Source organism: Pyxicephalus adspersus, chromosome 2 (genome assembly GCF_032062135.1).
Source record: "Pyxicephalus adspersus chromosome 2, UCB_Pads_2.0, whole genome shotgun sequence".
NCBI classification, from domain to species: domain Eukaryota; kingdom Metazoa; phylum Chordata; class Amphibia; order Anura; family Pyxicephalidae; genus Pyxicephalus; species Pyxicephalus adspersus.
This window is the reverse complement of record NC_092859.1, coordinates 115,088,499-115,107,747: the sequence shown is the minus strand read 5'-3', so window position 1 is coordinate 115,107,747 and position 19,249 is coordinate 115,088,499. Positions and strand designations below refer to the sequence as shown.

Below are 19,249 nucleotides of genomic sequence, written 5' to 3'. Positions count from 1 at the left end.
CAAATAGTTATAGAATAAAATAGCCAATATCCTAGTTCATTTTATTGTATTCCATATGATCACACATGACTTAAGATAAACGGAATAAAAAAAGAATGATGCACAAACAAGGAAATGGGAATACTGTGAAATGATGGATACAAGGAAGAATAAGGTTTAATAGTCATTTTATACAGCACATATAGGAAAAAAATTGTAAAGATGGGACACGTAAACACAAATAAACCATGTTTTCATGAAAATTGTAATGTCAGTCTCTGGAAACAAAAAGTAGTTTACTATGCTAGAACAACATAAATAAAAATGGAATTGCCAAAATGTGGATCCTTTCTCCAAGGAAGGCTATGACTTGTATGGCATAATGTACAGCTGATAAGAGACTACTGACAGACACTATGCAGAGGGAAAAGAATGGAAATTTACTTCATATGCAAATTAAAGGGACTAACTTCCAAAAATGTCTTTTAGGTTAAAATTCAAACATCTGATTTGTGGATTGAAGGTAAAATGATTGCAAGATGTAGTTATCAGCTTGACTAGATGTATTTTTAAACACATTCCAGGGAAATTGTCCTCCATCACTAGGCTAGGGATGTCCTCCATCACTGGTGTCAACAACACTTGGTAAAGCCAACTCTATGACTACAATTATGTTTTTAAGGATCTATAAAGAGGTTGCTCTAGCCACCATTGTAAAGGGCATTTTTTGCCACCAGTCAACAAAAGACTCCCCCCCCCCACTGACCTAAAAAGTTGGTTTTAATAGGGGTTCACGGACAGTGAATTTCAAGGGTTTCTCAGGTGTAACAAGGTTGAGAAAGGCTGATCTAACATATGTATATTTCCATGCACTAACAGTAAAAAGGGATTTATTGGTTTTCCTTTTTGGGTCATAATTTCCCATGTAGAAAAAAGTTTTAATCAAATGTCCAAAGTACAGATCTGTTTTCTACTTGTCCATGGACTTTTCAGAACACGACATAAATTCTCTGTTACTTACATGGTAGGAATGTATATCTAGATTGGATGCATGTACAAAAGAAAAAGAGAAGATTAAAAGCTGCCTGGGAATTTATTTAGTTTGACCACCACCATCACCAAATAAGCACAAACACAAATTTGATTGTTTAGGGAAGGATACATTACCATATATACTCAAATATAAACAGATCTAAATATAAAGTTATTTTTACCTGAAAACAAAGGAAAATGTTTTGACTGGAGTATAAACCTAGGGCACAAAATGTAGCCAGCACTGCCAACATTCAAAACCATAATCAATAGATTTAATGTACTAATGAAATTGGCATAAATAAAAACATTTATGGAATGTCAATTTAAAAATCATGACTCTAACTTCCCCACTTTTTACTTAGAATAGAATATTTTGTCTGTTTGATGTAGTTATGATAGGCCAATTACCTAAATTATTTTTTTTTTTTTGCATTATTGTTGGACAACAGTTTAAGTGTTGTGTAACAAACTCATGTCTCTCATCTCGAGTTTGTAAACACTTTAAATGAGAACACAGATCTGTCCACTGGTGTGACCTGAATATAAACAAAAAATCTTTTCCAATGGCATTTTGTAGGGGGAAAAAAATCTGTTTGTATTCAAGTATATATGGTAATCTGGAATTTAACCTTCATCCAAGCAGAAAGGTATTTATTTATTTTTTTATCGAGCCACCCTTGATTCAGAAATATTAGTGTAGCTCTGTAACTTTCTCAGACACCCCATCTAAACTATTAATACAAGAATTGGACTGGTTTTTAGGGTAGCACTTGAAGAACAAATTGGAACAAGAATATAAATTGAGGGGAAACAAACATCAAAACATGTATCAAAATTATTTTGTAAAAGTGTTTTACAAATATAGGAATATAAATCTATAAATCACATAACCCAAGGCAGCTTAATAATGTATACTTCAGAAAAATTTTATTCTGGAGGCTTGCAGATCAGCAAACAGAGTAAAGGAGCTAGCATTTTATTAAGTAAAAGTCAGCAAACACAGGCTCCACATTTTCTTTATACATGGGGCCCTTGTATTTAATTAGTCTTGGGTGTGGTTTTGATACCAAGTTGGGATATCAGGTATTTTTTCCTCTGATCAGTGGGTCCCAGATGAAACTCATGCTGAACATTTAATCCAGAACTTCTAGCCTTGTGATCTTACTGAAGCTCTACCCTGATAATAGAACAGCGCCACATAATAATCTACACTCTATTTAAAGAAGAAATTATGTGATATTACCTGTGTGGAAGCTAAAGCAGAGCCTCTCCAGCAACAGATCAATACGTCAGGCACTAAACTTTATTCTAGAATAATACCCCTATAATCACGTGAAATAAATGGGATGCCATAGGGGTTGGCAAACTTTCATGGCCTATATCAAATTCGGTGGTGGGTGGGAGCACACTAGGCCCGACTCTGAGTTCCGCCCTAATGGCCCCACCCACCACCAGGGAAAGCCCCCTATAGTGAAATCTCTCTCCTCCCTGTGCATTGCGGAGGAGAGGGATTTCCCTTCAGGGAGCTTTCCCTATTTACTGCAGCGGCGGAAGTACCAACGCCAGCCGCGGTAAATAGAGGCGCCACAGCAAGGAGGCGGCACCGGAGCTCTGGTAGTTCCTAACGCCCCCTGGCTGATCCGCCGGCAACCTGCAGCTCCGGAGCCGAGGGTTGCTGGCCAGCAGTAGGCCGGATTGAACTACCGGCTGGGCCGTATCTAGCCTAAAGGCCGGAGTTTGCCGACCCTTGCATTAGCACTTGTTTGTCTGAATTGGAAATGCTCATGAGAGCAAGTGCATGGTTTTAGAATTTTAGTGTTTACAAATCAGTAAAAGAGAAAATAAGATATCCTAACCTTGGGCAAGTTGCATGGCAAAAAGGAAAGGAACATTAGTTTTCTATTCATTAACTGGATACGCACCAAACTTTGCGGAGAAATAAATATTTACACACTACTAAACTAAATTTGAAGATTTAATTTCTGACAACACATCAGATAAGTATATCCCTGCCACGAAAGTGACACTTTCACACTCCTTACATTGGTCCTTGCCCTCTTTTCATTCCCAGACACCCAATTCACTTCCTAATAGGCAGCAGGGAGAAGACCACTTCAGTACTTAGAACTACCCTTACTACCCTCCCTTTCTATATCTTTAACCCCTTTCCTTCTCCTTGAAAGCAATAGGCTTTGCAATCCAATCAAGATCATAAAGATAATTTAAACATTAAGCTACAGTCATCTTTGTAGTAATAATTGATTATATAGACGAACCATGAAGTATTCTGTAACTATCAACTAACACATTTATGTTGTTGTGATGAACCCAAACACATCTTCATGTGATGAAGCATAAACATAACCCATTTGGTGAAAACAAAACCCTAGGAGATTATGGGATGTGCAGTACTTTGGGAATTCATGTTTCACCTTGCCTCACCCTCTCTAAGAAAGCATAGCTGGCGCATAACTATTATTTAAAGAGTAAGGCACAAGATGGAATTATTTCAAATAGGACAAGTTGGTTTTTGAGGCTTCCGTGTAATCTGCAAATAGCTCACAGACATTCAAGCAAATTTATGGCAAATATGTAGGAGAGGGCCAACCTTAAACTCCACCAGGTAACCTGAACATGTAGCATGCATTCTCAACTACAAAACACAGGCTTTAGATATGAGAAAGCATCATTCACACTTCAGTGTTTACAAATGTATGTCTTTAGGAATAAGTGACAACTGTAGCACATGTACAGGTGAGCTTGGCTAGGAGACAGGCATATACAACTGTTTCCATCCCCCCCCCTTATGTTTCTGTACACCCCTCCTTTTCAACACCCCATCTATATTATTTCAACACTTACCACCCCCTGCTTCTCTTAAAAACCAACCACACAAAATATGTCATTTCTGTAGCCTTCCATGTAACATCTCTGATCTATGTAACAGAGCACATGAACACACACACACACAAAGGCTGACTCCATAATCATGTGCCAGTGTAGATTGTCAGCTCTTCTGAGGGGCAGTTGGTGACATAACTATAAACCCTTTAAAATGCTGCATAATATGTTGTAGCTTTAAAAAAACATTAGAAAGAGAGCAAAATATTTTCTGTGACAACTGTCAACTATTAGTTAGCAAAGAAAACACCAACATGCCTGTTTGAGCAAAACTGCAACTAAGCAGAAGTGTTCAAAAGTTTCAAGGAGGGGATAAACAAATGATCTCTCTTTCAGCAAGTTTACTTCATTTGTTTAAAAACATCTATTTGGTTATATAGTGATTACCTTAAAAGGATATGAAACGAAACAAAATAAAAAAAAACGCACACACAGAGAAACATCAACCATGGAGTGGTACACTGATCATAAATACTACTGATGACAACCAACAATTTACAGATAGAAGTCTATGGAAACACTGAGGGTTTACAGAACAATACAAATATGAACTTACGAATGTAGACCATGGACTCCACCTTCTACTTGGGCAGACATGGTTCTCTTTTCCAGTTTGAGTTCCCCGGAGTACATCATAGAACTACAAAATACAGGAAAATGCTGTAATCAAGGTTTTCTAGCTGCAAACAAATGAGCCAAAGGTGCTTAAATAAGGGAGAGAAAGAGTCAGAGTGATTTTAACGATGCCACCTGCAGCTTATCCTTCTCCGAGTGGAAGTAACGGCCATTTAATAGCTAATACAAGCGTCATAAAACCACAATGTTACATCTTTTTAGAATATCTATTATTACTCAATGATTACCAATACTAATAAAAAAAAAACATACCATAATCAAAGACACATATACAAAGAACACATGCTACTAGAAACTAAACAACTCCGTAAACAAACACATACCGTAGTATAGAGAGACTTTTGGCCCCTATGTCTTGGCAGCCATGCTGAATACCTGCAATTAGGTATGGAGCAAACTTGTGAATGGATCCTTTGTCTTGAATAGAACCAGATACTCCTTGGGCCACCTTTACTTTATCCCCTTCACTAGGGAGGAAAAAAAAATGTATAGATTGAAAATACAGTTCATGCAAGCATCTGAATTTATCCCAATACCAATCCTGTGTTTCCATGTGTATAGCAGCAATTATATCAGAAGAGGGAATGACCAGAACTGCCATGAGCACATCTGTAAATAGTAAGCATTCTAACAACGCAGAGAGCAGATATATGATATGGAGTTAGTTGGTTGTGGTATATATGCGGTCCGGTTGGAGGGTGTTAGAAATTTGCTGGCATTTCAATAGCAATAACCCATTTTTTTTTTGCAGATAGGCTTAAGGGCTAGTGTGTTTGGCATTTGAGGTGTATTGATGTATTCACAGCAACATATGAATAAATAAAATGAAAGAAAAATCCTTCATTACATCTGAGAACAAAAAGACAACACAGGAAGCGATGTGACGGGAGTTGTATAAATTACTTTGCTGCACTTGATCATAAGGTGTTAAAGTAAAATTTTTACATACTCATTTTCTCAATTTCTCTCATTTACTCAATTTCTGCCAGAAAAGAAATAAAGGCACACCAACAATGAAAACAAAATGCAGACCTGAAATATCTCTTTTGGCTGCTGGTATTTTTCTCCATGGCATCCAGTGAACCCATTCCTCTGTATTTCTTAAGCCTCACACCATCAGAGAAGAAATATTCACCAGGTGCCTCCGTGGTAGCAGCCAGCAAGGAACCCATCATTACTGAAGAAAAGAAAAAGCTCATTAGCAACCAAGGTAACATTCCAGGGCTTAAAAAAATGACAGGTTATAGTTTGAATAGTAAGAAAGTTGTTTTTCAGATGACAAAATGTTTCAGTATAGACATTAAAAATATTATCCTTCAATCAAATATAGGGTTCAAATCATTTGCAAATTTAGAAAAACATTTTGCATCATATCCTTTTTAGTAACTAGGCCCGCCACCCACCAAAAAAAAAAAAATAGGTAAATTTACCCCTCCCTTTTCGCCTTGATGTTAATGACAGTTTTCTTACTTCTATTTCCAATAAATGTAATCATACAGTATTCATGTTTTCTTCACAATTTACCTGTAGAGGCTCCTAGAGCCAAAGCTTTCACCACGTGTCCCACTGTTTGAATCCCTCCATCTGCTATAACTGGGACACCAAACCTGCGAGCATACTCTGCAACTTTGTATACCGCAGTTCCCTGAGGTCTGCCACAAGCCATTACTGTAAACCAACAAATTTAGATTAAAGAATAAGCAACCATGGACACAAAACAACAAAAACAAAAGACAATTTCTAACAGCAGCTAGTTTACTTTCCTGGAACATAAAACCTTCACGAAATAAACAAACTGTAAATGTAAAAGCTAAGCTACAACACATTTTAAATTTAGTTTAATCCCCCTAGCGTTCTATATATGTCAGTATTTTTATGCAAAAAGTGTTACAATTTTTTGCATGGAAATTTATCTTACATTGTAGGCTTATAATTTTTAGGCATAACTCACCAAAATATATCCAATATTTAATAAATGTAATAAATCTTAAACGCCCTAGCGGTAATCCTGAGTGTGACTCAGGGTGGATTTTACCTGCAAATAGCGTAAGCCCGAGTCACACTTGGGGTAGCTTTAACCTAAAAAGAGAGGGAGAGGATTTGTTTGTATTGGAATCAATACAGTTATTTTGTATTGAATCTAATACAAAATTATTTGAATTTCCTGGAGAACGTCTCTGCAGTTGCCGGGAAAAGGAGGACGCCGCCGCCCGAGTACATGCACAGACAGGCAGGACGCCAAAGGAACAATGTAAGTGTTTTATTTTCTATTGTTTTTAGTGTCCGAATGTGACTCGGGATTACCGCTAGGTGGGTTAATGCATTTATATATGAATTAAAAAATATTGCTTTTTAATCATAGAAAGGAGAACTGAGTAATAATGCATTGAGTGTGTTCTAAAATGTGCTGTTGAGTGTATGTCCGAACAAAATCCAAAATTATTTTCTGAGGTTTATCAGTATCCTCACCTTCCTGAGTGATGCAGATGGATCCACATCCCATCCCTACACGAAGAGCATCCACACCAGCATCAATGAGATTCTTGGCTTGAGCTGCGGTTACAACTAAAAGGACATAAACACACTAACTATAAAACCAAAAGCAACACATTTTTTGTTTTCTAAACACAGTCTATTCAGTACAGAAATCAAGTCTATTCCATAGTTTATCAACTAGCATTCCTCAAGCAATTTTTGCCTCTGAAGTTCGTGTGACACCAATTATCTTTTTGGCCATCTGTGATAGCATTCTTTGAACTGGCCGGCAAAGTAAGAGGAATTCTTTCCAATCAGCACCGCTCATACATATACTGTGAGCTGTGGATATTGTAATTATAGAAGAGGTTTCCTGAAGACCGGAAATTCACTTCAAGGGTTCCCTCATATTAAAAAGGTAAAGAAATGCTGTCCTTTTCAGTTAGACAGGCTAATGGAGAATTAACTTTAGGTAGTATAAGCAAACATTGGAATTAGACAAAGAACACGATAAGATATAAACAAACTCACCATTTCCTCCTACGACTTGGAGTTCAGGATACTTCTGTTTGATGTAGTGGATCATATTTATCTGATAAACTGAATTACCTTGAGAAGAGTCCTGGCACCAAAAATAAGAACACAAATTATTATTACCCTAATATAGCCCAATGGGTAAATATTATAAATAAATGTAAATAAAATAATTTTTGTTACACACCAGTACTACGACATCAACGCCAGCTTGCATGAGAAGATCGAGTCGATACTTATCATCTTCTCTGGTTCCAATAGCTGCACCACACAGCAGCTGTTTCCGGCAGTCCTTGGAAGCAAGTGGGAAATCACGGTTTTTCTTCAAGTCTGTCCTAGCAATGATGGCCACTAGCTCATCACTATCATTTACTATGGGCAGTTTTCCTACAGTAAAAAAGTGACAAGTTACATTGTGAATTTATGCAGCTCCACCAACACACAGCAAACAAACCTCATACATGTAGTCACTCAGTAGCAATTTAGTAGAGCCAGAAAAGTAAGGCATATACACAAACGTGTTACTTAGATCAGAAGCTGAATATTGTACAGAGAAATCATGTATTCTTTTTAGCTGAAGAAACCTGCTAGATGACAAATACTTACCTTTCTGTTTTGTTTTTCTTACTGGCCTTACTAAATGGATGAACTTACTTAAAAACAAAATGTAACAAGAACCTTCAACTTCCATAAAACCAATTAATGTAAAATAAAATTCTACAAATACATGGGAGGTACAGATAATTTGTTTCTAATGTGAACTCAAGCAGAAGGCTGTAAGCAGCCTGCAAGGAGGACACAATCTTCTCCAAGCTAGCCAAGCAATATCTTACCACTATGATCCATTTCGGTTGTGTTTGATGGCATTTGCCAAGGGGTAGAGATGGAGAGCAAAATGGTATCTGGTCCAGGATCCTGCTCACCTTTTATCAATAAGTAATTTTAAAATGTGTGCATTTAAAAACAAAACAGCACTATGAAAACCCTAATTTCCTAGCTAAAACATCTTCACCTAATCCACAGCACGGTTTAAAAGTTTAAACCAACAATCAAAACAAAATTCCTAAAATGGAGGACACTCATTTATTCAATAAAATATACTTTCAATGTAACAAGTGGCTATGTTTTGTTTTTTAAAGATTTTTCTGAAAGCCTTGCGGTTGCCTCAACACAAATGCTATCTGTACACAAAGAGATCAAACCCCACACCACCAGATACACATAAAACTTGCTTCTCCTAACACTTTCTGGTCATTTTTGTTGGGGAAGTGATGTGAGTGTACAGAAGTTTTTCTAGGAGAAGAAATATTGTCCTTTAGGACTTAAACTTACAAGCACCTATATAAAATCCTCAGTTTGATTTCTTACCAAGCTCAGTGCTAATCTTATCATAATGCACCTGAACTAACAGGTAAGGGAGTGAACTGGTTAACACAAAGATTAACAAAGCCTTGTTTATTAGGAGCCTGGATGGTCACTTAGGGATTTAATAAAGAAGCAGCAAATAAAGTAGAGCAATTTATAAATGCGCTCTTCAATGAGCTCAGCATTTGCAAACAGATGAGAGAAGAGCGTGATTACTGATCTCCAGCCATCATAGAGCTCCATCTTGAAAAACGCAGGTAAAAAAAGTCTGTGTAATTATTATCATACCCCACTCTTTCCTCTTCCAGTTTACTTTGTTTAGAGGAGCAGTATGCAGCCTCAGTGGAAGACCACCAGCTTCTTATGTGCTCTAATAATTTTAGGACGTGCCATTGACCCAACTTGTATTCAGCATTCTTTTTGATAATAGAAAAGCATTTTAGTTTAACTTTACCAGCCAGTCTAATGATGACAATTAAACATGCATCTAAATTTACAGTGAGAAATTGAAAGTGTACTATATATTCTACATAGCACGTAAAGGAAAGGACCAAAGCACAAACTCAGTGAATGGGTATTGATTCATGTTCAAAAGCAAATTTTCTGTTCATAGCAAGTATTTATTTTTGCTTTTTGAATAATCAAAAACCAATGTACATGGAGAGAAGATGTAATGGACATTCATATCCATCACACAGCTTCCTGAAGGAGAAACTTCAAGTACATTCTACAGATAAGAACCTGTCGCTGCCTAGTTTAAAATGGTCTTCTGAAAGGCAAATTCCTTTATGCTAGTAATGCTAAATAAAATGTAAAATCTAATACCAACAGAAAATGTTTTGATGAGCGAGAATAGGTCAGAACCCTTTTTTACCCATAGTATATAACATTATAGAGAAATGCCATACCTTTCTTACTACGCTGCAGGATTTCATTCGCTTCTTTAAGGGTGACTCCGGCGGGAGCAACAACCAGCTCATCTCGCTTAGTCATTACCTGCAAAACACAGCTTAATTATAGAGAAACAATAATGGAAATGACTGGGCACATTCAAATATAATTCTTAAACCACAGTATATACTATTAATGAATAAACCAACAGCCTGGCCATTTATAGCTTTAATACTTTTTAATTATAAAAGTCTGAAAAATGTATGCAGATCAAGAAAGTCAAATTGGAATTCCTCATCTGCAAACTTAAGTTAAGTGATAGCAGTGTAAAGTACTGAAACAAGGGTATCAGAAAACAGATTTGGAAAGAGTGCACTGCAAAAATTTCCATGGCAGGTTTCCTAAAAAAAGGTATTAATGTTTCAAAACGTACGATATCAGCACCAATATCTTACATATGCACATTTTTATTTTCTACCCTATTAAATATTCATTTAACCTCACAAATCACCTATAACATGACAAATGCTGTTCTGTTATTTGTGGTCTAATATATTGTAATGATAATTCCCAATAAATTGGTTACTTCTATTGGCGCTTTCTTTGGTGGCACCATGCACAAAATCAATTATTCGCCATTTTATAATTAGTAAAACAGTCCTAGAAATGCCCTTTCAAAAGATGATGTTATTTACTCTCTTTTCAGAAAAAGTATTCTTTGGACTTGTAAATCGCATACTATAGACTGACAGTGGACGTTATAGTGCATCGTCTGTTGTTACTGTTAATGTATTTTTTTAAAACTTTGATATAAAGAATGTTTATTAATTAGTAGTTGAACGGTCCTAACTGCAGCACTTCATCGGTTTACACAGTACCTCACTCAGATAAGTGGTGTAGTCCTTTTCAGTCAGAAAGTCGATATCTCTGGAAGTGACAATCCCCACCAACTTGCTGCCCATTTTTCCAGTTTCAGTTACTGGGATGCCAGAAAAGCCATGTCGGGTTTTAGCTTCAAAAACATCACCCACAGTGTGTGAAGGACTCATGACAACTGGGTCAGTAATAAAACCTTGTTCAAATTTCTGCAAAGAAGAAAGATGATCACGTAAGTAATTTTGTGGGGAAGATGATGGTAAAAGACAGGACATTAGTATTTTTAATTGTACTATGCTTGAGCGATTTAGAGCGATAGGATTCTATTGCTGCATACAACAACACTTGTCAAGGTGGTAAATGATTTTTCTACTGAGTTCCTACGATCCCAACAGACCACAGCAACTGGAGTATATTGCCAGAAAAAGTTACAACTACATTTAATGACATTTTCTATGAATGCTTCCTAAAGATTAATCTTCAAAGCATTGTATGAAACGTGTCATAAAGAAGGGTAATTAAAGATATTTAGATCAACATGCTGTAATGAAGTGAGTGTAGCTTAGTAGAAATTACATGTCACCCCATGCAGCTAAATTTACACAGACATGATGACCTTTTCTGAAAAAGCTTAGCTTCAGGGAGTACTAAGATTTATATTTACAAGAAAAAGACAAGGTCTGTGTACAACTCTAGCAGCTAGTTCAGCTAAACTTGATATATTGTGACAATCAGCAATTATTTACATAATAAGTGTTAATTAATACATTTAATAAATCATATTCACCAGTAAAGTGAAATTTAGGCAATGAACACATTTGAAGTTTTACAAGAAACCTTGTAAGAAGTTTACCTTCACTTTGCGGACTTCATTGGCTTGAAATTCTGGAGTACAGTTGTGATGAATAATACCTATACCTCCCATAAGCTGCAAAAAAAAAGGAAAATTAGAAAGGAAAATTTTACTGTTTAACAATAAGTTGAACATCCTGTCATAAAAAATTATGAAGGGTCTTATGACAGTTTTTCTATCATGTCTCTTTCATACTGAAATTTTTCTTTCTTATATTTATTTAAAGTAGATGGGACAGATCAAAACCATTGAATGAGCCCATTATGAATGCCAGCCTAATGTTCACAAGTCAACTCCATGCACATGGGTGATGCCAAACAGGATAAGTGAAGAAATACAGACACATAATATCCATTCAGAAATGTTTGTGTATACAGTCATCATGAAGCCTACTGGGTTTAATAAAACCTTTCAAGCAGCTACAAGGGTAAACCCCATTTGCTTCAAAATATAAAATTGTACATGGGACAGTACAGACTTGGCAGAGATAAAGCAGAGATTCTTCAAACTTCACCTACCCATGAATTTTCCAATTGTTAGATGTTCAACAATGGTATAGAAACCTAAGCAGATACTAAATTATCAGAGTTCTGGTTGTTGGGCACCCTGTCTAGCACAAAAGTGCACAAAGTTCTCCTTGGTGCAAGTTCAACAGTCGCACAACAAGTGGCATTTTACTTTTGTACTTAAAAAGCCATATTGCAGTCACAATATAGCATGAAAGATACAAATATTTTAGTAAAAATTTTGTACACTATATACAGTGTTAAAAAAATGCACATTCTATTTTAAATAGTGCAAAGAAGTTTCTTATATTTACCGCCATTGCAATGGCCATATCAGATTCAGTCACAGTGTCCATAGGGGAGGAGATCAGGGGTGTCTTCAAAGTTATTTTACGAGTCAATGCAGAAGTCAGATCCTAGAACACAGATCAAGGTAAACAAAATGCAGGTTAGAGTACATTGTCATAATCAGACCGATACAAAAAAAAAAAAAAAAAAAACATAATTAGCAGTACAAGGAAAACAAAAAGCAGCATTGGACAAGAGCTCCAGCTCTAATTATGGGCAAATGCAAAAAGATAGGCGTTTTATAGATTGATAGGAGATCTATATCGTGCATTACCACCAAATAAAGCAAGGGGGGGAAAAAAAAAAAAAGAGAGAGAGAGAAAAAAAAAAAAAGACACTAAATGGTGAAAGTTCATTGCCAGTGTGAGAGTGCAGTATTAACTTAGCAGTTACAAAGTTAGTGTTTGCAAAGATTTGGTCTATAGTAAAGATTTTGACAGGTCTCCTCCGCTTACCACGTAACAACCATGCTACTAAGAAACCAGCATTAAGGTGTTGGAGCCCATCATTTCAAAGTAAAACAGATGTGAGAAGGATCTCTACTCAAGGGAACATTGTATAGGAGAGTTTCCTCAACATAGCATATCAATATTATTTCTGTAATATTGCAGCATGAGAGTTGGAAGAGGGTAGGGGTTGTGTGTAAAACTGACATGTTTTAAAGTACAGAAAACAACAATTTCTTTTGCAGTTGGGCATTTGTGCTAGGTAATCTTTTTAGGCACTGGTCCTGTGCAAACGTATTCTAGCAAAAATTTGGAATCCCCTATGCAACATCTGGCACTGCAGACCATCAATCATTAAAGTGTATTAAGATGGAAAAAAAGTGAAGTTATTCAAACCTACCACAAGATGGTAGCACAACACCAATGAAAAAAGTAAAGAGCTCTTCAGGTATATTGGGCACAGTTTCGGAACATTGTACAGAAAACAGTTTTTGAAATTGAATTCAAACTTATGATATGTTCTTTGATACCATGACTTTACCATTAACCTGTCCCGATAACAGTTGGGTCAACTTTATTCTTTTTATTTGCCAACTAGCTATATCTGCACCTTTTTCTTACTTGGGACTCATCAAGTGCTTGCAATGACTGGCCATTAAAAAGGGATTTATACCCCCCCTTGATAGGAGCATGCTATGAAACTCCTTGACGAATGGTGACAAGTCATAACCACCTACACAGAAGCTATCCAGACATCCATTGCTATGGGTTTTTCCACTTTGGTAGCAGACAATTTAAAATAATAATAAGTAAAAAGCTACTCACCACTTCATCAGCCGTAAAGTCAATAAACCCAGGTAGAATCAAAAAATCACTATATAAGAAAAAGAAAACATTAAAAGACTGGACCATACAAATAATAAGGAATGTAATGAATGTATACAAGAACAGCAGCATAACTAAGAAAACAGAAATTGATAAAATTGCCTTGTACACATCCAAAATAATGTTATGTAGATGGGAATTTGTGTTGAATTAACTGAATGCTTCATGAATGTCTGCAGTTCCAATTGTACAGCAAAAGGACATGTTGCATTCAAAGTAATGCAGCACAATGCAAAGCCGATCAAAACTTTCCTTTGACCTGCATTTGTCTTGGTCAGTTGAAATCAATGGGATTTAGGTCACCTGTGCTTTAAGTGCCTTCTACATGCACCTCAAAATGCAGGAAAACATTGATTGACATGAGCCCTAAGGCTACAATAATGATACCCACTGAATGCCAAATGTACCCTTATTACAATTTAACACACATTAATTATCTTCAGACTGTACATACAATACCATGGCTCAAGACCTCTATTGTTATATCTATCTGATCTTAAAAGAAAATGTAAGCTGTAACCAATATGATTGTATATCCAGAAAATGTGGGTTTCCTAGTAGGTCCACCGTTTTAAAAGTTCAAATAATGTTTGACAAGTACGCAGGTTAGGATGTAAAATATCACATGCTTTTTTTTAGATCAATGGTCCAAATTGATGACAAGGCAAATAGCATATTCAGAAAATATCAAACACCACATTTTGGCAGCGGGGGTGAAGTTTTGAACTGCTATGAGGTGAATGTTGCTGTGGGCAACACAAGTTTCCCTTATTTCTATTCTTTGCACCAAAAGAACAAAGATTTCCCTATGAAGACACAGAAAAATACAAAATGTATTTTAAAGACATAATACTCCAGAACACAGAAAACTGGCTGCTTGCAATTTATGTTGAAGATGCTTATTCGTTAATGTGCACATTGGTATGTGTTGTAATAAATAGGCAGTCAGTTCATTTAAATAGAATACCCACTGCACAGAAATCTCTGCTTTTTGAAAGAGCAGTGCTCTGAGAAGGTACATCTGGGGCGTCAATAACAATTAATGGTAGTAAACTCTACATGGGGTAACGCATGCATGTTCCTATGCAAATATATGCATTATCACAATTACTGAACGAACCCATAAACCCAACTTATTTCCCCTGTACACATTTACAAAAATGATTTATTGAATTAAATAGAAGCAATCATGTTCACATATATTTATCAACACCTAATACAGTATAACACTCCCAAGTAAGTTGGTTTAAGGGTTAAAAACAAAAGGTAAATATTTAGGGCTTATGTGGAATTAAAAAAATAAAACAGTAAATCCTAAAGTCTGGACAAACCAATTTATTGAGCTTAAGATGTATTTTGTTAGCCAGCATGTATCCATTTCCAGAATGAAAGACCATTTGTGGGGTTACTAATCCTCAGAATTCATACTACTCATGTCAGAGAAATCTCTGCACCATAAAATGTTCTTTATCTAGTTCTGAGGTAATATTCACAAAATGGCTACACCCATTAGCCAAGAGGAACTTCATATATTTGAACCTTGGAACTTTACATATGTGAACACTAAACATGGCAACATTTAGCCTGAAATCATAAAGATATTTTCTCAATACAGCAGCTTTGTGTAGCTGAAACTATTAGGAGAGCAACACAATTTCAAAACAGATGCTAAATGGAGGTTTGTTGCTAATGCAACAGATAATCTCCTTTGAGCTATGACTACAGCACACACAAAGGTCGGTGTTACCTAAAGCCTTCATATAAACATTTACAAGAGGAAGCAGCATTTTCCACCAACATTATTTATTTTGAGCAGCCATATGCAGACAGTTAAAAGAGTTAAAAAGAGCATCAACCAAAAGCCTTAAATTTAAATAAGTAAAAAAAAAAAGTAGATAGCGGTCTCTCATGCAGATAAGAATGCTTGCAGTATAGCCCTTTATTATTAATTCAAGTTTGATAGGAAACCGACACATTACATGCTTAGAGAATTTAGAAAAATTGTTTTTCAATGGTAGATTTATTATAAATGTTTCTAAAAGGCAGGTTTGGCTAAAGTAATAGATTCCAGGAGGTATGGCGCTTCAAAGTTTAGCACTCTGGCCTTTGCAGCACTAGGTACCCGATTCAAATATCGGCTATGACACCATCTGCATGGAGTTTGCAGGTCCTTCCTGTGTTTGAGTGGGTTTCCTCTGGGTACTCCAATTTCCGCCCACATTCCAAAAATAGGCAGTTAGGTTTATTGGTTCCCCCCCCCCCAATTGATCCTGTGGTAATGACATATGACTATGGTAGGGACATTAGATTGTGAGCGCCTTTGAGGGACAGTTAGTCACATAACTATGGACTTTGTACAGCACTATACAAATACTGTATATTAATAATAATAATAATAATAATTCCAGGTGTATGGCTTTGTATTCACATATTAAAAGTTGTTACATACACACCATTTATTCTACTGGAACTTTATAGTCAAAGGTTACGTGCACTGTGAAAAGCGACAATTTTAGGAGCCTATTTAAATATAGATAAAAGCTATTTCACACAAATGCTGAGTTATACCATTTTCTTAACCGCTCTCATTCAGCTGTATGGAACCAATTTGTGTATACCGCTGCATAGGGGTTTGAAGAAGCATAAAGAAGTATAAACCTTCTTGCCACATAGATGTCTTTCCTCCTCTGAAGGAAGAGCTGCATTGTAACCACAAACCAGCACGTACAAAAGGTGTTAACCTGCCGTTTGTGCTACTGGGTGCATTGCAGGATTTGCTATGCATGTGAAAGTGGCTTAACATGGGATATGCAGCCAAGGGTGCAATAGGGACCTTAGCCTGCTAAAAATGAATGGGCGACACAGACAAACACGCACACCACACCACAAAACCCTTTTCCCCCTTAGTGCAACACACTACCATACAATAGCACATGCTACAGCAGGCTACAAAGCAGGTGAGCAGTGTTATGTGTCTTACCATAATGTCAAGATTTAAATGTGCCTTTATTAAACTAAAGATTTAGTAAATTTGAAACTATATTAAACACCCTTATAAGCATTGCAATAAGCATTTTACTGCATCTAAATTTTTAACTTGCCAATGCTAAATCAGCATAAAGACTGCAGTAAAATATAATACAATCAATACACTAAGGTTCACTTTCAGTTATATGAATAGGCAAACTGAAATTGTTGCTGGCACACAAACTGCTCGAACAAAAACATTTGGAAGCGTATTTATTATTGTGGTTTTTTTTTTTTTTTGTTTGAACACAAAAAGGTACAAGCAGAAGCACACATAAAAATGAAATACAATTGCAGAACAATGAGAAATACAAGTGGATTGAAACAGTGGGAGGCACATCTAAATTACTTGGAGTGGTCCTTGAAACAAGTAAATCAAAATCTGTCTGAGAACACAAAGTACATAAACATGCATTTCTTGGAACACAAGCCATGAAAACCCAGCTACAAGAAAAGCAGATGGGTTTTACCCAGCTGGCTGGCAATGTTAGCTGCTGACTAATCTCTACATACACACATTTACGTCATAAAACCTCGTCAACAGATGACAGCTAATGCTTTTTGCAGGCTACAGTTTTAGTCATAACACGATGGAAGCCTTTACATATGTATATTCTGAAGTAAAAACAACAGTTTCACTAAAATGATGCCTTTAAACCAGAATTTAGGGGTCTGCTCTGAAAAGAATAACCATATAAAACTATATAATTACCCAAGCATGCTGCAACACATCAGCCCTGGGCAAGTTCTTTAAATGTTACTGAAAAATTCTGTTCTGACAATTTTTTGTTTTTATAAAGTGAAACTTTGTTGAAAAAAAAAAAAAAAAAAAAAGAAAAATTTGCCTAATAGACTTTTTACACACGTAAAACAAATCTTTGACCAATCTGTAAAGCATCAAGGATGTAATTTATGATTCTTTGTATAATAATCCATATGTTGTATTAGCCACTGCAATGCATAGCCTCTCTAAATCAGAAAAGCAGTGTTCTCCCCAGCCCCTTTTAGCTGGGCGTACCACCCGGCACTTTTCAGTAAACACACAGCAGTTTTTGGGTGGTTACTGAGGAGTTGGGTCACAATACAGGTGCTGCCACCCACCTACATTTTCTTTCCACCCAGCTTTAAAAAAAAAACAAAAAACCAACTAACATCGGAAAAGGTACACAACAGTCATTCACTTTTCCCCCTAGAATTTCCCCAGGGGGGATCATGTTGAGCTATGAATGAACACCTCATATTTACCTAATATGTCACGATTTTGCAGCAGTTTAGGTTTGAGGGTTGCAAAGTTCTTATTAAAAGGGGGATGGTGTCATTGTTCTACTAATGAGCCAGGCTGTATATAGGAAAAGATGTGTTTCAATTTCCATCAATTTCCCAACAAAGGAACAGATGAAAGCACAAAACTTACGGGTTGGTTTTTTTGGTATTTCAGTCCTTCATTAAAGCAATCATGCCCAAATCTTATCATGCAAAAAAAGTAGTGTTACCAAAGCTGTTTTTGTTTTTATTTATTAAAATGATTCTATAGTTTATCTGGAGTGTCCTGACACACTAGATCTACACAATATTGCAAACAAAAAAAAATGGCCATGTGAAAACCCAACAACTTTGTACATAAAATAGAAAAATACACAGACAGACCTTGAATAATGTGCAAATCTGGCATTCTTAAGCCAAAATACTACTGTATAAAGTAAACTATTCACTACTAGATTACCAATAGGTACATACACAGAATTACAATCAGATACTATGCATTTTTATATCCAACCAACATGTGACACTTTAGAATCATTTGTCACAGTTTCCAGTTTATTCTTTATTGTAATTTTTTTTTCGTGTCCCTCAAAAATCAACCCTAGACTAGAACTATTGTAGTTGTAAGGGACATTAGATTGTAAGCTCCCCTGGCAACAGTTTGAAACAATTATGGAACCCTTTGAAATTGACTCTATGCTTTGTTATTAAGCAGTGTTTTTAATTTTCTTTTGCTTTTTCGCACTCATCCTTAGCACCAGCACATCAAAGCATACACTACACCAGATGGAAAAATTTTGCATATGAATAATAGAACAATCGCTTTAAAACAGAATGCTAAATTACCAAGAGATTATTTTTTGGTTGATATAAACATGGGCCTTGCCATGAGCATTTGCAAGCACAAGAAAGAAAAAAAAAATTCTCATTCCTTGCAAAATAAATTAAAATATTACAGGCCTTATGTTCTTGAAATAATGCACTTTGTACTACTGACCACATACAGATATTTTGGAAAAAAACTAACCTTATCTGTGCAAGAGAGGAAATAAATCCATTTAAAGCCATTGTGTTCCATTGGCAGCCAATTCATAATAAATGGGCTGTGCCAATACATGCCATAATGCACAACCACGGCACTGCCAAAGGGTTGGAATCACCAAGGTTTGGCTTTTGCTGAGTTTTTATTATTATTACTAATAATGTCTAAGCCTTTTCAACTCAAAAAG

General features: G+C 36.1%; 1 protein-coding gene across 4 annotated transcripts in view; it reads right to left on the bottom strand.

The window, feature by feature from the left end:
• IMPDH1 (inosine monophosphate dehydrogenase 1) overlaps nt 1-19,249 on the bottom strand; it is a 77,761-nt gene that overhangs the window by 7,400 nt on the left and 51,112 nt on the right. For 3 of the 4 annotated variants that reach the window (XM_072401958.1, XM_072401960.1, XM_072401961.1), the window contains exons 3-15: nt 13,671-13,719; nt 12,366-12,467; nt 11,546-11,620; nt 10,695-10,901; nt 9,834-9,921; nt 7,748-7,947; nt 7,558-7,648; nt 7,021-7,116; nt 6,076-6,219; nt 5,584-5,728; nt 4,875-5,018; nt 4,472-4,555; nt 1,001-1,017 (exon numbers count right to left, since the gene is read on the bottom strand). In XM_072401958.1, the coding sequence (XP_072258059.1) occupies nt 1,001-1,017; nt 4,472-4,555; nt 4,875-5,018; nt 5,584-5,728; nt 6,076-6,219; nt 7,021-7,116; nt 7,558-7,648; nt 7,748-7,947; nt 9,834-9,921; nt 10,695-10,901; nt 11,546-11,620; nt 12,366-12,467; nt 13,671-13,719 (1,442 nt within the window). The remainder of the gene's footprint in view (nt 1-1,000; nt 1,018-4,471; nt 4,556-4,874; nt 5,019-5,583; nt 5,729-6,075; nt 6,220-7,020; nt 7,117-7,557; nt 7,649-7,747; nt 7,948-9,833; nt 9,922-10,694; nt 10,902-11,545; nt 11,621-12,365; nt 12,468-13,670; nt 13,720-19,249) is intronic. The other variant, XM_072401959.1, reaches the window with a different exon arrangement.